The 15676-nt window shown below is 37.9% G+C and overlaps 2 protein-coding genes across 9 annotated transcripts; one reads left to right on the forward strand and one right to left on the reverse strand.

Annotated features, from left to right (window-relative positions):
- Window positions 1-355: 355 nt before the first annotated feature.
- On the reverse strand, window positions 356-13869 carry LOC117218649 (dual specificity protein phosphatase CDC14A). 8 transcript variants are annotated; one of them, XR_013035125.1, is made up of 16 exons: window positions 13693-13868; window positions 13550-13620; window positions 13298-13464; window positions 13038-13239; window positions 12475-12722; window positions 12143-12404; window positions 11940-12069; window positions 11679-11857; window positions 11428-11528; window positions 11304-11369; window positions 10365-10560; window positions 4816-4898; window positions 3524-3634; window positions 1325-1510; window positions 811-887; window positions 356-723 (listed from the first exon to the last, which is right to left on the reverse strand). XR_013035125.1 is itself a non-coding variant. In XM_033467196.2 (12 exons), exons 3-11 carry the CDS (start codon window positions 13371-13373, stop codon window positions 10370-10372), a joined length of 1455 nt encoding a protein of 484 aa, XP_033323087.2. In that variant the 5' UTR covers window positions 13374-13464; window positions 13550-13620; window positions 13693-13868; the 3' UTR covers window positions 7263-7619; window positions 10365-10369. The 8 variants fall into 8 exon arrangements, 2 of the variants coding, with proteins under 2 accessions (XP_033323087.2, XP_076383567.1); XR_013035131.1 differs by lacking the exon at window positions 11304-11369 and having other exon boundaries at window positions 13693-13869; XR_013035130.1 differs by lacking the exon at window positions 356-723 and having other exon boundaries at window positions 741-883.
- Window positions 4984-10356, forward strand: LOC117218650 (PHAF1 protein CG7083). The gene is made up of 8 exons (XM_033467198.2): window positions 4984-5489; window positions 6066-6148; window positions 6234-6461; window positions 6544-6753; window positions 6836-6985; window positions 7049-7213; window positions 7286-7462; window positions 7661-10356. Exons 1-8 carry the CDS (start codon window positions 5426-5428, stop codon window positions 7856-7858), a joined length of 1275 nt encoding a protein of 424 aa, XP_033323089.1. The 5' UTR covers window positions 4984-5425; the 3' UTR covers window positions 7859-10356.
- Window positions 13870-15676: the final 1807 nt, after the last annotated feature.

Genomic DNA, 15676 nt, shown 5'->3' on the forward strand with positions numbered 1-15676 from the left:
TCGTATCCTTTGACAGTTCTGATGCAAGAACTGTTGCATCATGATTAACCCTTATGTCAATACACAGAATGTTCAATAGTGTTGCAGTCGTTAGACTTCGTAGTTGCAGTCATTAGACTTCCTAGTAGCAGTCATTAGACTTCATAGTTTTCAGCGCATATTTTTATGTAAAACGATTTTCATCAGTAACGTTATTTCCTGTTCGTTGCTAGTTTATATACAGCTTTTTCAAGTGAAATTAAAAGTACAGCTACTTAGGTGTCGACGTAAGAGTTAAGTAGCAGCAGATTGCGGATTTTTATGCATAATAAAAATGTTCAGAAAGAGAGAGATTAAATAAAAATATGTAGAACAATGTTCTTAAACTCTTCTATTATATCTTCACAGCTTTATATTTCATCTATTCATTTTTATCACAAATGCATAAACTACGCAACCTAATAATAAACAAGCGCAATTCGTGTATGTTAGGACATCGAATTAACGAGCAAACATGTTTATGCGTTGATAAAGTGTAGAATAAATTGTAGAGACTAGGAAAAAGATTTCTTCAGGAGTGCTGTAAATGCGCAGAATCCACGGCGTTAGTACTTTCTAATTAATGACTTGGAACCGCGTTTCCGTTCGCGAGCCAATTTCACCATCAATCTGTTGTCAATCCATCGGTAATCAAAGAACTGTACTCTTCTTCTGCGTACCGCTTGTCTACTTCCTCTTGCATTGCTGAAAAGAATTCCGCTTTTGAAAGTTGTTGATGGAAATATCGCAGGACAATGGAGGTGGTCAAGTGTTGGTAGTATAATACAATACCAAGAAGCGGAATGTTAGTTCGCGAGGAAGACATCAGCAGGAAGTCGGTGTTTTGGAAATATCTGCGACGATTCTACCTGAAACGTAACAGCTAGTCAGATATCGATCGAAGTTATAAAATAATTATTTCTAGCGGTTGCTGACCTAGATCATTGTGCAGATGCTATTCAAGTTTATAAATTCGAGAGAGTGTTTTCAAATTCGTTAAAAAATGTTCAGAATCAATCATTATCGAACGGAGTCGATATCTAATCAATGAGCCTACTTATACATATAGTTCAAAGTATAATTCCTAAGTCACCATCGAGACAGAATCAATTCTTTCAAGATAAAGAGAACAAGCAATTTTTTTCAGGAGTACTTTACTTGAATCGTCAACGTGCATGATTAATTGTTTGCAGATATCGGAGGAGATAAGAGACCAACTGTTTTTTAATCTTTTCGATGATGCCTGGTTAGGTATGTATGTAAATCGATTTTCTCGGAGATGAAATAAAATGTAACCGATATTAACCATTAAATGTTATTGATGTAACTATTTGCATTCTGAGGTGGTGCAGTTCTTTCGCAAGTCATTCGAATAGGCTCATCGATCCGTCCTTATTCCGAGAAATGTGGGATCCGTAAATTATCGCAGCTAGACAGTGAACCACGGACCAGGCCAGTAGCGGATTTCATTGACGAGATGCATTGTTGTAAGCTGCGGTGTAATGAGATCCGTAAGTGCATTGCAGTAGAATTTCGAGCACGATGATCGAGATTGTCCAACATTCTATGATTGGACCGTGCGGATCTTTATGCAAAACAAAAATTTTTTTGGATAAATTGCGACTGTTTGATTCCTTAATAATGACTCTGTTCACGTAAATTTTCCAAAGCTAAGTTTCAATCATGATGCAGCTCCGAGCATGAGAAAATCGCCAAAAAAACGTTATCGCGTTAATTCAATAGCATTAAAGAACAATATCTTTCCGTTTGCAAATCGACGATAACGATTCTCGAAATAAGTGCAGTATCTGACAGTGAAAATCCTGGTGATATCAATAATGAATTATCTAACGTTCGCAATTATTAAGGCACAGAAATTCGCTTGCAAACACGACGAGTAAAAAAGCGTAAATTGTTGAGACGTGATTGCTCAGAGGAAGAAACTGTGTGTTCGCATATTGTACTTTGATCTAAGTTGGTCAATACGCAACTCATACAATTTTATTGTTCATCGAGATCTCTCGCGGTTCGAGATCTTCGAACTTTGTTTGGGGTCCAGAGTCGTTTGTCTTTAATCGTAGTGATTAATTTCCTGGAAAATTTCTGCGATCCGCTCGAACATTTCTTGACAGACAGTTTCTTCCGATTTGATCCAGCAATCAAAAGTATTTGATAAATTTTAATTAATTCCTAAATATTTATTTCATACTCAGTTCGTGTTAAAACATAATTCAAGTAACTGACTCAATTACAGTTGCCGATGTTTCTCGTGACCCTGATAAAATGTTTTTGCACCAATTTTCAATCTGCGTCGCAGAATATTGCAAATATTGCAAATATTTTAATTCTTTTGTTTCTTCCGAAAATTTGAATTTTGCAATCTTAATTTATGTGCTTGGATGAAGCACATAAAGAAAATTGCTTCACATGAAGAGATTGCACAGAAAGATTAACTTTCTAAGTTGCTGTTTGTGTGCAGAGATCGGTTGTTCCTAAGTACATTGTGGCAATTTATTCGTGTCTAGTCCAAGGCAATGTTCCCTGACGGATTTATCAGCGTTTACCATTTTTCATTACCCCTGGCATTTAATTACAATGATATCCGGCGCGACTGCGTTGCAGACGATAAAATACAACGTGAAAAATCTGCCGAGATTTCTCCTAAACAGATAACAGTTTGGTGTTTCAAAATGTCCACGAGTGTCTTCGTCTAAACAATTTCGAATCCCGTGTAATAATAAATCGATGTTGGATTATTTAAACAAAATTCTACGTGTAAAATGATTTGTCTCGGTGGAAAGTATAGTTTTCTTAATCATGAATTTATACAGCAGCGCACATTTGTCTTATTGCGTTTCTTTACTGATTCAAATTTTGTTTAAAGAAACTGTTCTCAAATCGCTGAACAGAAACTTTTATTATTATTTTCACCGATGATCGATAGCATGGATGCCGCATATTTTTTTTAACTCGTTGGTTCACGAAGTCATTGGGCCACGTTATCGCTTATTTTTTTCTACTCTGATATTTCGGGTAATCCCATGAATTTGTTTCAGCAAAGGTGTCAAATGTCATCGTGGTATCCAGTTTCTTGGAAAGAATACATTCCGTGATAATGATCGAAAACTTGTATATCATCGTATGTAAACCCGAACCCTTTGAATTTATTAGCGTTAAAATTTGGATCTGTGGATTTTGTCCTGATCAACGATCACGCCAATCGATTCAAGTTAATTTGCCGCTTCTTGACTTTTTTTTCTTCGCGTTTGGATTATCTATAATGTCGACCCAATGTCTGCAAGCTTTGCAAATACCCTCTGCACAAATAGTTGCGACGCACACGCAACAATCAACTAGAGTTGCGCGTGTTTGACGTATCTGGAGGCTCGACTGTATGTTCGACGATGCGGTTATCATTATTGATTGCATAATGTGAGTAGGCACGGCGGCGCGATTTGTATATATCAACAACGATTTCATAAGGCGAGACTATTTTAGTCAATACCATTATTTTATCGATTCAAGCCACTCTCTTGGCCAATTTGTTTTCCTCGGATCTTCATCCCTCCTCAGCAGCAACGATTCCATTCTGAATATCACTCCTTCATCTTCAACCCTGGAGGAAATATAACAGTAATTAATATAATATTAATTTAAAAATCAATATTTATTCAGTGTGAAATCGATATATATATATATATATTGTAAATTTTAGTCTCGTTTTCAGCTGTTAGATAACTTGATTACTTTTATCTACTATTTCGTTTGACAAATAACGATAAGAATTCCCGTCAGAAATAGCATGCAAAATTGATTCTTGTCGATTTTGTGATTTTTGGCAGGTTTATTTTAGGATCTAGCATGATTTCCAAATCGATCTCGCAGTTTTTCATCTCATCAGACAGTTGCCTCACATATTCCTGATTAAAGGACCCCCGCGACGCTTGGGCAGAAAGCCAGACAGACGATTATCTATGATCTTTAACCCTCGCAATAATGAGCAGTATTATCGTTGCCATTGTTATACGATTTTCCCCTTTTCCCTGTTAGTTGAAATACGAGACAATTTCAACTGCCTATTGTTTGTTTATCAAATTGTTCCATTAAAAAAGTCCTGACGTCTGGCGATTCTCTTGCCTCACTAGTATATCTTCATTTCAAATAAAAAAAAAAGTATCTTCATCAAAGTCCACTAGTTTCTTCATGCATATTTATATTCTGATTAGAAAAAGATATTGTTTTCATCATTTGCTCTTTGATCGCTATTTATCCACCGCAGTGCGTGTGTTTTTGTATATGTTTGTATATATGCTCATACAGGGTGTTCCAAAATTATGGTATAAATAATTATTATAAAATTATATTTCAAGAAATGAGGGGCTGCTGAGGCCATTTGAAGTGACTTTTCCTTTAGCGAAAATGCAATCCGCGGCTTTATTTACGAGTTATTAACAAAAAACAGCGACCAATGAGAGGCGGATATCTCTCCTGGCGTGAGGCGGCCGAGCTAATGAATGGAACTGCGCTCGCCTCTCATTGGTCACTCATTGGAAAATTGATTTTTCGTTAATAATCCGTAAATAAATCCGCGGATTACATTTTCATTAAGGAAAAAGTTGCTTCAAATGATCTCAGGAACCCCTTATTTCTCGGAAATACTATACTTTTGGGACACCCTGTATATTTTTTGCCTGTAAGTGATTTTTGTATATATTTTCGATTATTTTTGTCTCCGCCTTAAGGCCGGTACACATCTGGCCCATGTCAGAATTTTCATTCCATCAATTGCAAACTAACCTTTTTTTCTCTTTTACAAATGAAACGGGTCAAAAACGCCTCAGCACTGCTCGTCTAGCAGAATGTTCCTAACAAGCGCTATCCTGAAAACAAGAGATAAAATTTCAAATTACAAAATTTGTATGAAATTTAATAGTTCGTTCACTTGTTTCTATATCTACTGTAATAAACATTGTATTACATGAAGATTATATTCTTACAATTTTTATGAGAAATTGAAAATGTTTCTGATACTTTTGGAATTACAAATTCGGCAGAGTGGAGCGACGACTTGTTCAATCGAGACCATTATGATGCGGGTATCCAGCGCCATCTAGCAAAGTTGCAGCGAAGTTTGTCGTGTGAACAAAATGGCCAGTTTGGTTGGTCGGTAATATGGTTTGATTTTACATGTTCCGCGGTACGTATCAGCTGTTCGGGTGACAGTTTGCCAGCCGTGAGCAGTGCGTCGAGGCTTATTGTTTGGGAAGCAATATGGCTATCTGGTGATTAGTAACAGTGCGATACGTAGACAAAGGGGCAACACGCAGTTCTCATGGTAGTTGGAGACGCGTTGTGCGTGCCGTTCTACCTTGTTTAAGTAAATCCAACCCAGGGGGAAGTCTGTAGAATGTTGGAGCTGGAGGTGGTGCCCGAGAGATCCCTCGGCTGCGACCAGTGGGAATTTATTTTAGGCAAGTGACGAAACCACTCATAATGTATCGCGGCCTATTCCGTATTACGCGTAATTTTCAAACGTGTCAATCTTGATCCGAATCGATCCGCGGGACCACGAAATGATCAACGAAATCCCACGGGCGTCTCTTTGGCCCGTAGTACGTCTTTATTGATGCTGGCTGTCGTACACCAACGAGTTCGTACACTCGCACAACCGTAATTCAGTTCTATTTGTAAACACCTCCGCTGACAATCGTATGCGCGTAAACAAAGAAAATGGAGATCGCTAATAAATATTTTGTTGCACATTATGTAATTGTTGACAACCATCGTCACTTCGTTGAGCCTCCTCTGGGGTGGGAATCCATTCTTGGACTGATAATTTAGCAGAAATAGACGCTCGCGGTTGTGCCACCCGTTGAAAAATACAGAAACGTTCCGTCGAGAGTCGATTAGTCATGCCAGCAGTTTATTTATGCGTATTTAATATGGAATAATGCGTAACTGGCAGAAATGAAATTGTTGTTGGACATACGTTCACACCGCACACTTGTCGGACCATCCTTTTTTTCTCACTTTGGTTGTCATTCTAGGTATGCATTTTTCCCAGTCTGTGTCAATAATACAATCCCAAGTGGGCATTATAAGGGGAGTACAAGTACTTTATAGCGATAGTGTAAGTATATACGTTTATGTAAATTAATCCGAAGACCCCTCGCAGAGGTCTATCAATTACTCTTACGCATTGGTCTGATTTTCAGAATCCTTTAGATGTAGACTTAGTGATAAATTTACCTCACGACGGCGTTCGGCTTATATTTGACCCAGTAGTACAAAGATTAAAAATAATTGAAATTTATAATATGAAGCTAGTGAAACTTAAGTACTGTGGTCTACCATTCAACTCACCAGAGGTATTGCCATCTATCGAACAGATTGAGCATTCGTTTGGGGCTACCCATCCTGGCGTATACGATAGTGATAAACAGGTACAACGTCTCCATGTTATTAATTAATCAGAGAATATCAGACAATTTACTTATCGCTTGACAATATGTGTTCTGTTTGTAGGTGTTTGTTTTAAACTTCCGAGGGTTGTCATTTTACTTCCCTATCGACTCAAAGTTTCAGCCTGGGTATGCTCATGGACTTGGGTCATTACAATTTCCAAATGGAACTTCCCCTCTTGTCGCTAAAACGGCTATATATGTTGGTAACATGGCTGCTGGAAGTGGAAGTGACGAGCATAATCTAAAGACACCACCACCTCCCCTACCACTTGTAATTATTGTTTGTTAGTGTTGTGATCTAAGGTGCACATTAGTCATAACAACTTCAATATCATCCATCTATTTTTTGGTAGGTATGTTATCATAACAATCTATATCTGGAGAAGGCAGACGTTATGCGAGATAAGACTCGTACCCGAGGTCTTAGGCTGCATCTCTTCACAGAAGGCAGTTCTGTTACCAGGGTATTACTGGAGCCGAAGAAACACTGCTTGACCAAGGAGGTAGTCTATCATAATTCGGCTAGATGAATGAAACGAGCAGTTGCAAATATTCTGCGTTTTCAGGTATTATTTGGCGATACCTGTGAAGATGTGTTGAGCGCCTTAGGCGCACCGTCACGTGTGTTCTTCAAAGCAGAGGACAAAATGCGGATTCACAGTCCACATGCGCACAAACGCGATAAAATAAGACGATCTGATTTTTTCTATAATTATTTTACCTTAGGATTGGTAAGTTCCAACAAGAAACATCTATCTTCTGTATAATGGGAACAGAACGTTTCTAATATGTCACATTTCCAGGACGTTTTATTTGATGCGAAAACTCAGTGTGTTAAAAAATTTGTTTTACATACGAATTATCCGGGACATTATAACTTTAATATGTATCACCGTTGTGAATTTTCACTTTCCTTGCCACCAGAGAGTAATTCCACTGAATCGGGAAAGCTTATTGATGTTTCCCCTTCTCCAGTTATGGTGAGACATCGAATTTATTTGACTTCTACTCTCTTATCATGTGCACTATTTTATCATTCGAGATCAACCAGAAAGAATGTTATAAATTATATTTTTCTGACTTTCTACATGCTCACATCACAATTACAGCATCCAAATTACTACCTAAGCGTGACACCTGAGATAAAAAAGAAGTGTTAATTAGTGTTTGTTTTTCAGATCACTGCCTACACCAAATGGGATAGAATAAGTGAGCAACTGAAGGCGAGTGCAAGACCAGTGGTCCTGAATCGAGCGTCTTCGACGAACACAACAAATCCGTTCGGATGCACGTTTTGTTACGGGATCCGCGATGCAATCGTCGAAGTCATGGCGAATCAGCACATCGCAAGCGTAACTTTGTACAGAGCCGCGTGACCTTGATCATTCGTGCAACGTGGTGCATTATCGAGTGCTCTGTGAAGAGCTAACAGAAAGAAATGGCGTTGGAAAGATGCAGCAAAAAAAAAACAAAGCAAACATGTAAAATGAAATAGAAAGATTCTAACGTTGGCAATCGCAGAATAACAGTTACTCTAAAAGGCTGCGTGGGAAGTGATAAGAGCAACACGTTGTCAGATAGCGACGCAGCTTTTGTAACAGTAATTGTAACGTTAAATGCATGTACGAGGATGTTAGGAAACCAGTTAAACGATTTTATCGATTGCTGAGGAAAGGCGATGCAGCGCGAAGCTCAGGAACCAGGCGATATCAGTTTGAATATCATGTATTGTTGCTTATAAATATTTTACATTCTTCCTTGGATTGTATCCACCTGGGGAAAATAAAAAGGAGAGAAAAAAGCGCGTGAGAAAAGCAAAAAGAACATCAACTAAAGGGTACAAGTGTCCGCAATATTCGATAATATCATATTTAATATACCGTTTTTATCTTTTGGTTATAAGTATTAAATATAGCTGACAAAAAAAAGTGGTTTTGTGTGAGCGATCAATACTGTAACATTTGAGCTCGATAAATTGAAAAGAACAAAAAAAAAGGGAGAGGAAGAAAGAGGGAAGTAGTTCTACAGGATAATAAGACTTTTGATAGTTGATGAGTCTACCGCGACTAATAACAACAATAACGATTCAATGATCGTAAAATTATAATAATGTGCTTAGTGCAAGCGCGAAAAAACTGAAGATACCCGTGTTTCATAAATGGAAATTTTGTAACGTATGCTACCAGGTAACAAGCAACAAAACAAATAAAATGAACGGAACAACCAGAAAATCACAGCGTTCGGGTGTTGGAGACCGTGTTGGTACCAACCTGGAGACAGTCTCTGTACAGAATTGTGAATTATAGTATTCTGAATATACTATACGATAATTTCTTAAGATAGCAATGACTTCTCTTTTAAAAAAAGAAGTACGACGCAAATTATCTGCTAACCGGAAAATAAAAACGTATGTTTTGTGCAAGAGGAATTAAAACAGAGATGGCCTGTTTTTTACACTCCTATCTATGTACACTCTTGAACATTGTGATACGACAGACTTTAAGATTTGACAAATTACATTGACTACTCTTGTTTGCATTAACACACATACGTACATACATACGTACACACACTCAGATAAGAAAAACGCAAAAAAAGAAAAATAACAAAAACAATTAAGAAAAGGAGATGAATATTTAGTTGATAATATACTTTTCTTATATTTCTCTCTGTGCAGTTAGGTAAATATTGCGGTATGAATGTATAACGCAGAGCCCGGTTAGATCATTAGTGTTTTTTAGTATTTAAATGTAACAATGGATTCCTCTGTAAATCTGACGCGATCCAGCGACTAACGGAAAGTTCGTTTTTCGTTTCTTTTTTCTACGAATTTCGATTCACTTGGATGTTAAATTGCACAATCGTATAAAGATACCCTATATTCCGAGTTGTTCCCAGTAAACTGTATATAGGGTACGCGAGAACAGAGCTATGTTTTATGTATCGTGTAAACCTCGATATAATTGATATAATCTACAGTGATTATAAGATCTGTAACGAATAATAATCGTGAAATATAATAACGAAGACCATTTCAATGGACACGTGAAATATTGTACGATATATATATGATTACTTTGATTAACACTTTTGAAAATCGCACAGACATTGCGACTGCTTTATTGTCTTGTTCACTTCGGGCTAGGGAAATATCGAGCATGTATGTCTCTCGTTTTGAATTTTTATAAAATTTTTGTTCGAATTCTGCGCCTCTCTCATTGAAAATGTTTATTCGAATTCGAATTCGAAAACGAATTGATCTCATTGCGTCTATCCACTGAGCGGGAAACGAGGAAACAACTAAAAACAAAGTGTTAATCGATGCATAATTGTTTAGGCTATAGACAATTTGGGAGACGCGGACAGTGTTTAAAGCAAAACAAACGTGACTGTCCTTGTTTCTCAAATTCTGTTTCGAATACCTCCTATTTTGTCAACGCTACGTCGAGCTATTTTTGCGTGGAAATGATCTCCGAGCGAGTATATAGAGTAATAGAATTTTTGTGCGTTGCGATCACCGATGCAGACATCGGTGAGAATAAAGAAAATCAATGTTGAATCAGTGAAACGTTCGGAAATTGCGTTCTCTATATACAGACTTCGAGCAGATCTCCCAGAGAAGTCTCTCTATTTACTTTATACGAGAAAAAGAAATCATTTTGTATCGAATGGACTATAAAAAATCGTGTAAAACCATTTTTCTATTGAATCATTTTTCTCTTGCCGCGATATCTGACTTCGACAATCCTTCGATGTACGTAATTACTTTTGAGGAAGATCGTTCTGCTGACAAATCGAGGACGATCGATTGTGTGCCGATAATATTCGTTTCGGTCGTGTTTTCGAACGCAATAAAACAGAAAATTTTTGTTCATCGTTTACCTGTTTTATTTCCTTTTATGTGGGCTTCGGGCACCATCTTGCTCGTAGGTCTGGCAATTCTTCTGTGACTCCGAACTTCGAGGCTGCTTGTATCTGCTCATTTTGATCGCGTTCAATCGGTCTCCTTGTGTCATGCTGCGTGTACTTTGTGATTCCCTTTCCGAATCATCTGCTCCTCGAATGTTCCTTAATCTTCCTGCAATAAAAACGTAACGAAAAATCATTTCCCAAGATCATACTCAATGCGTTTACCACTATACCACTAATTACAAAATTGAAATCAATTATTTAACGAAACGAAACCTACGAAATGAAGATTCAGTATGTTGTTACTTTTATCTGTTTAGAGCTCGGAGGACTTCACCAAATTTGGTATAGGTAATATGGTAATGCAATTTTCAACTACTACATGTTAAGGCTGGAAAAAACAGATGAATGATTGAATTGTTTATGGGCATCTATTTATTCGCTACTCATGCGGATTTAAGATTCACCCAGTGCATAATTCAAAAATCAGTGGGAGAAAATTACAATAGTGGATTTAGATAGTTTCCTATTCAAACGGTCGTTTCCAGAAAGAGATGCGCACGCATCTAGCAGATAGATTTTCAATTTGAATTTGGCTGCGCACGTAGTCAACGATATATCGATCGATATTTGGCACGTACATGAATATTTTTAAACGTTTTACAAGCAAAACTACCGTAATTTTGAGAAATGAGCGATAAGGTGCGTTCTAAATTGAATAGTTATATTGTTATATTGTTATAATTATAATAATATTATAATTATATTAATTATAATATTATATTAATATTGTTACAGCGACTTGTATAATTATATTCGATATAATTATATAGTTATATTGATCTTCTGCTTGTAAATACTCTGTTAAAAGAGAACAACGTAGAATTGTTATTATGGCGAGAACATATGTACCTAGAATTCGAGTGAATTTTGCCTTGGTCGATTTTTCTGGAGGCGCATCGTCGTATCTCGTTGGCTCTAAAATGTTGGAAAATACTTTTTATGTCTATTTATAGTACAAATAGAAATTGGTCACCTGTGCCTTCAATCCGCGGTAATCCATGTTTGTTTCTTTCTATCTTGTCCAACATTGAATATATTCCTCTTTTGTGGTGCATATTACCAAAATACTTTAATCTGTAACAAAAACATTATAGTACTTGAATGTAGTCTGTTTTCCGCAGACTATTATTAAGTTTATGTTTACAGATCATTCAATTAGAACACTTCAAGCATAAAATAAATTTAATTTCGCTTAATATTGCACAGATAAATCTTTTCGTTTACTTGTACTGTTCGCCAGCGATCAACAAATTTTTCTCCACATTCTCCAGCCACGTTTGCTGATGCCCGATAACAGAACCGGGTCGACAAATCCTTATCCAAGCGATGGCTTCTCTTGCAGACATTTTGTAATGTTTTATCAAGTAGGCCGCAATTAGGGAACCAGTTCTGCCGAGTCCAGCCTGCGATACCGACGTATAAGCAACAAAATTAATCTGGCGAACACGAGGAGGCTATCTGCAAAATGGGACTCTCGTCAATTACCTTACAGTGGACTGCTATCGGTCCGGTGGTGTTTTCGCTCAGCGTAAGGAATTGATGTAGAACCCTTTTTGGTGGAACGGTGCCGTCTGGCATGAACATGTCATAGTGAGAAATGCCTGCAGTCGTGAACCTATTTAAAAAAATATTATTATACTTTCACTTTATTAACTTGTAGATGAAATTAATAGAGAAATGGAGAATACCTCGATGCATCGTATACTTTCTTGTTCAATCTAACCACAGCGGTGACTCCATTTTGTAAAAAGAAATCGATGTAACATTCAGGGGGATGGTATGGGGTTCCCGGTTCGGTACTGGGACCCACAAATGCCAGGAACTTCTGCGGTACCAACCAGTTTATGTTACCATTCCTCATGTCCTCGTACTTTTCGTATTCGAAGAGATCGAAGTCGTCGAAATAAAAAAACCCAAAAGAGGATGCCATTTGGAGTGCGTTTAAACAATCTAAAAATAAATGTTTGCAGAACAAATTTTTGGGAGCATTCTCCTCTTAACATCTGGATGGTACTCTTACCGAGTATGTGGATGTGGTAAATAGAAGAGCCCATTGAAGCGTCTTGGAACGGTGCTATTGCTAAATCACTACCAATGAAGAGAATGTTGTAAGCCTCCTTGGGGCTTTTGTTCAAGTACAACACAGCATACGAAGCTGCCAAATAAGCAGCGTTCGCTCTCTTATCTTCTCTTTGCGAAGTATAGTGCACTATTTGATTGTGCTTGTTAGATGGGCTCTGCAGCTTCTTCTTCACCATGCAGCAATATCTGTTATAAATTTATGTATAAAAACGTGCAAATTTCAGATCTTGTTCATTTGAATTACATTACTAGATTGCGGATTGTACGCATTTCATATTAAAAAGGACAGGCGAAATTTAAAACAATAACAATGTTACAAGAATTTTAGGACGTATATGTACTATTTTCATGAAATTATTAAGAAAGAAAGCTTGCATTTAACTCTTGTTTGTTGCAATCGATGTAGATAACTTCACTGAAAAGAAATATATTAAAAAATATTAAAATTTATGTTTGGAAAACACCGAGCTGGGAAGATGAAATAATTTAAGTTGAACTCGCTTGTAGAGACAGGCGAGATTGAGCGGTCCAAAGTCATTGTAAAAATTATTGTAGACCAGTTCATCGTCGGTGGTGAAACAGTGAATGTTCGGTGTGTTTCTCGCATAATTCCGCCCATTGGCTAGCGTCGCGAAATAAAACCGGTCCTTTATGTATTCGCAGATGTAGACGAGGTCCGGATGTTTGTAAACCGTAGTGATATCTGAAGAATCGAAAGAATGAGATTATTGTAAAATGATAGGAACACTGAACAACTTTACCTTCCACGTCGACGAATCTATCGTCGCGAACGTTGCGATAGTTTCTTAAGAATTTGGAGTTCTTCGGCTCGTACATCTTGAAGCAATCTCGTAACGTGGAAGATAGTAATCGGCGAATATCCAGTTGCTAAAATTTTCTTCATTTCATTCGTCAACTTTCTTCACATCTTGCGCGGAATTTAATTAAACACGATTCAATTAATCGTCGAATTGTATCACAAAGTACGAAACTTCTCATCGGTTCAAACCTACTTTCCTCGTCGTCACAGGACCCTGATGGCACTGAGATAGTTATTCTCTAACGAGTGCATCATTTTCTGGTCCTACAGTGCAGAAATAAAAATATTTGTATTTTTTAAAGATTACTCTAGCGTTCGCTGGCAGTGCTCACTTACCCCCCAGCAATTTTCATGTTATAACAAAGAGAATATTATGTTTAAGATCACTGCAATTTATTGTGCCAAATTCATCATTTCATGTTTGACAAATCGGTTCGACCAAGAAAACGTTTTTCAGAGCACCGCGCTCCTCAGTTTTTTCTGCCACGAATACCAATTGCGTAAATTCGGTTCAAAGAAAAATTTGAACAGTCAACTTTTACGTAATGTTGCCGCGTATAACTTCAAAGTTCTGAATTTGCCAGTTTAGGGAATAAAGAAGTATTCTGAGAATATAGAAATGATCAGGAGGCTCTCTCTGGATCATCGAATCGAAGAAATCTGTGCGGATCTTCGTGTAGAGGAATATTATTCGGATCTACGAAATCTTTTCGGACCTATTTCTTGCCATAGCGTTCACGTATCCTGTACACAGCCCTCGGCGCATCTTCACTCACCCGTGGGTGAACCAATCTACGTCATCGTCGGGAGCCTTGTCTATAGCAATAAGTCTTTTACATTCAAATAAACTTAAGCCTTTTGTTATGATTCGTCGGCTCCTGAAAAATGAAAAACAGCGCCATTTGGACAAGTGGCGTTCTTTGCGGTGAAATCTCGAAGCTCGTACAGCGCCAATTGGTACAATGGCAAAACGCTCAAACTGTTAGCATTCGTTAATATGTAATATGTAAATTCATTAATTATGGTAAAATCGGACAACCAAAAAGTAAATTAAAGGCACAGAATAAAAGGCACAACACAAAACATAATTAGTTGACATAATAGTTAACCAAATTTCAAAGTGCAATTAATTATGTTACGCAATGTTATCATTTGTTTTCTTATATGATATCGATGCAGGAGATTCTCTAAAATTATTCTGTAGCCTTCGTTCAGTTTTTTACTCACTAATTTTGCCATAATTAATGTTTTTAGGCGATCCCGCATTGTGCAAATGGAAACGACAGCAGCGCCTCTGCTGGAAAAACACCGAGGATCAGTACGGGTTCCGTACAGCGCCAATTCATGGAGTAGTGGCAAAACGCTCAAACTATTAGCAAAATCATCAACGGTCGACCTTAGCTAACAGTTTGAGCATTTTGCCGCTGCATCAATTAGCGCTGCACGGACCCCGAATTAAGCTTCAATTTTTCTCCGCAAGAGGCGCCACAATTGACAAGTGTGCAGAATGCCGGGTCGCTTAAAAACATTCATTATAGCAAAATTAGGGCATAATAAAATAAATCAAGGGTACAGAATTGTTTAGAAGAAATTTTTCTGTCGTCATCATAGAAATAAATAAATAACGTGAACGGATCCCACCAAGTATGTCGTATTAATATAAATTCTGTGCAACTGTTGAACGCATATATAATTCGTTTCTTTCTTTTTCTGATTTTAACAAGAATCTTTGCACGCCCAGAGAATTGGCAAACTTCGTGTTATTAATTTTCAGCTTTTAATAAACGTTCTAATATCAACGAATGTTGTCCCCATGAAAGTCCATCGAAATGAAGTTTATTCGAAATCATTTATCGAGGTATTCGTGCGTCGATAGGTTCTCTATACCCCGAGTTCCATCAGTTATTTTTACCGAGGGGATGCTTAAATGTATCGATCGGACGCGACGTTCGTCCGAACAAGATTTCACCGGCAACGAGCGATCGAAGATTTCGAAATCGGCGACCGATCGATCGGCCCCGCAGCCACGTTCCACGTTTCCGGTCGGGCTCGATTTTCCACGGTGTTCTGCCACGCATCGGTAGCGTCACTTCGCGACGTTTACCTGTTCGATAAGCGGTGCTCCCCTCGAGGGGAGGACTGAAATCGGGCGGACTGACGCGGATGCGTTCCTTATCCAGGTTGCATAAACTGCAGACGGCTGTCCTCCTCTGGTACAATTTGTACCGGGAAGTACTTGAACATGCAACGTGTAGAACCACGGCCAGCCAGGGGAGACCGACTTAGGCCTATGTCGCTGTTGGAACATCGTTCGGCCCGT

This window comes from Megalopta genalis, chromosome 1 (assembly GCF_051020955.1).
Source record: "Megalopta genalis isolate 19385.01 chromosome 1, iyMegGena1_principal, whole genome shotgun sequence".
Classification (NCBI taxonomy): Eukaryota; Metazoa; Arthropoda; class Insecta; order Hymenoptera; family Halictidae; genus Megalopta; species Megalopta genalis.

Coding starts and splice junctions, on each gene's coding strand:
- LOC117218650 (XM_033467198.2), top strand. CDS start 5,426: ATGTTGGAGCTGGAGGTGGTGCCCGAGAGATCCCTCGGCTGCGACCAG. Junction 5,490..6,065: donor CCAGTGGGAATTTATTTTAG/GCAAGTGACGAA, acceptor TTGTCATTCTAG/GTATGCATTTTTCCCAGTCT. Junction 6,986..7,048: donor AACACTGCTTGACCAAGGAG/GTAGTCTATCAT, acceptor CTGCGTTTTCAG/GTATTATTTGGCGATACCTG.
- LOC117218649 (XM_033467196.2), bottom strand. CDS start 13,373: ATGTACGAGCCGAAGAACTCCAAATTCTTAAGAAACTATCGCAACGTT. Junction 12,405..12,474: donor TTACCACATCCACATACTCG/GTAAGAGTACCA, acceptor ATTTATTTTTAG/ATTGTTTAAACGCACTCCAA. Junction 12,070..12,142: donor AAAGTATACGATGCATCGAG/GTATTCTCCATT, acceptor TTTTTTAAATAG/GTTCACGACTGCAGGCATTT.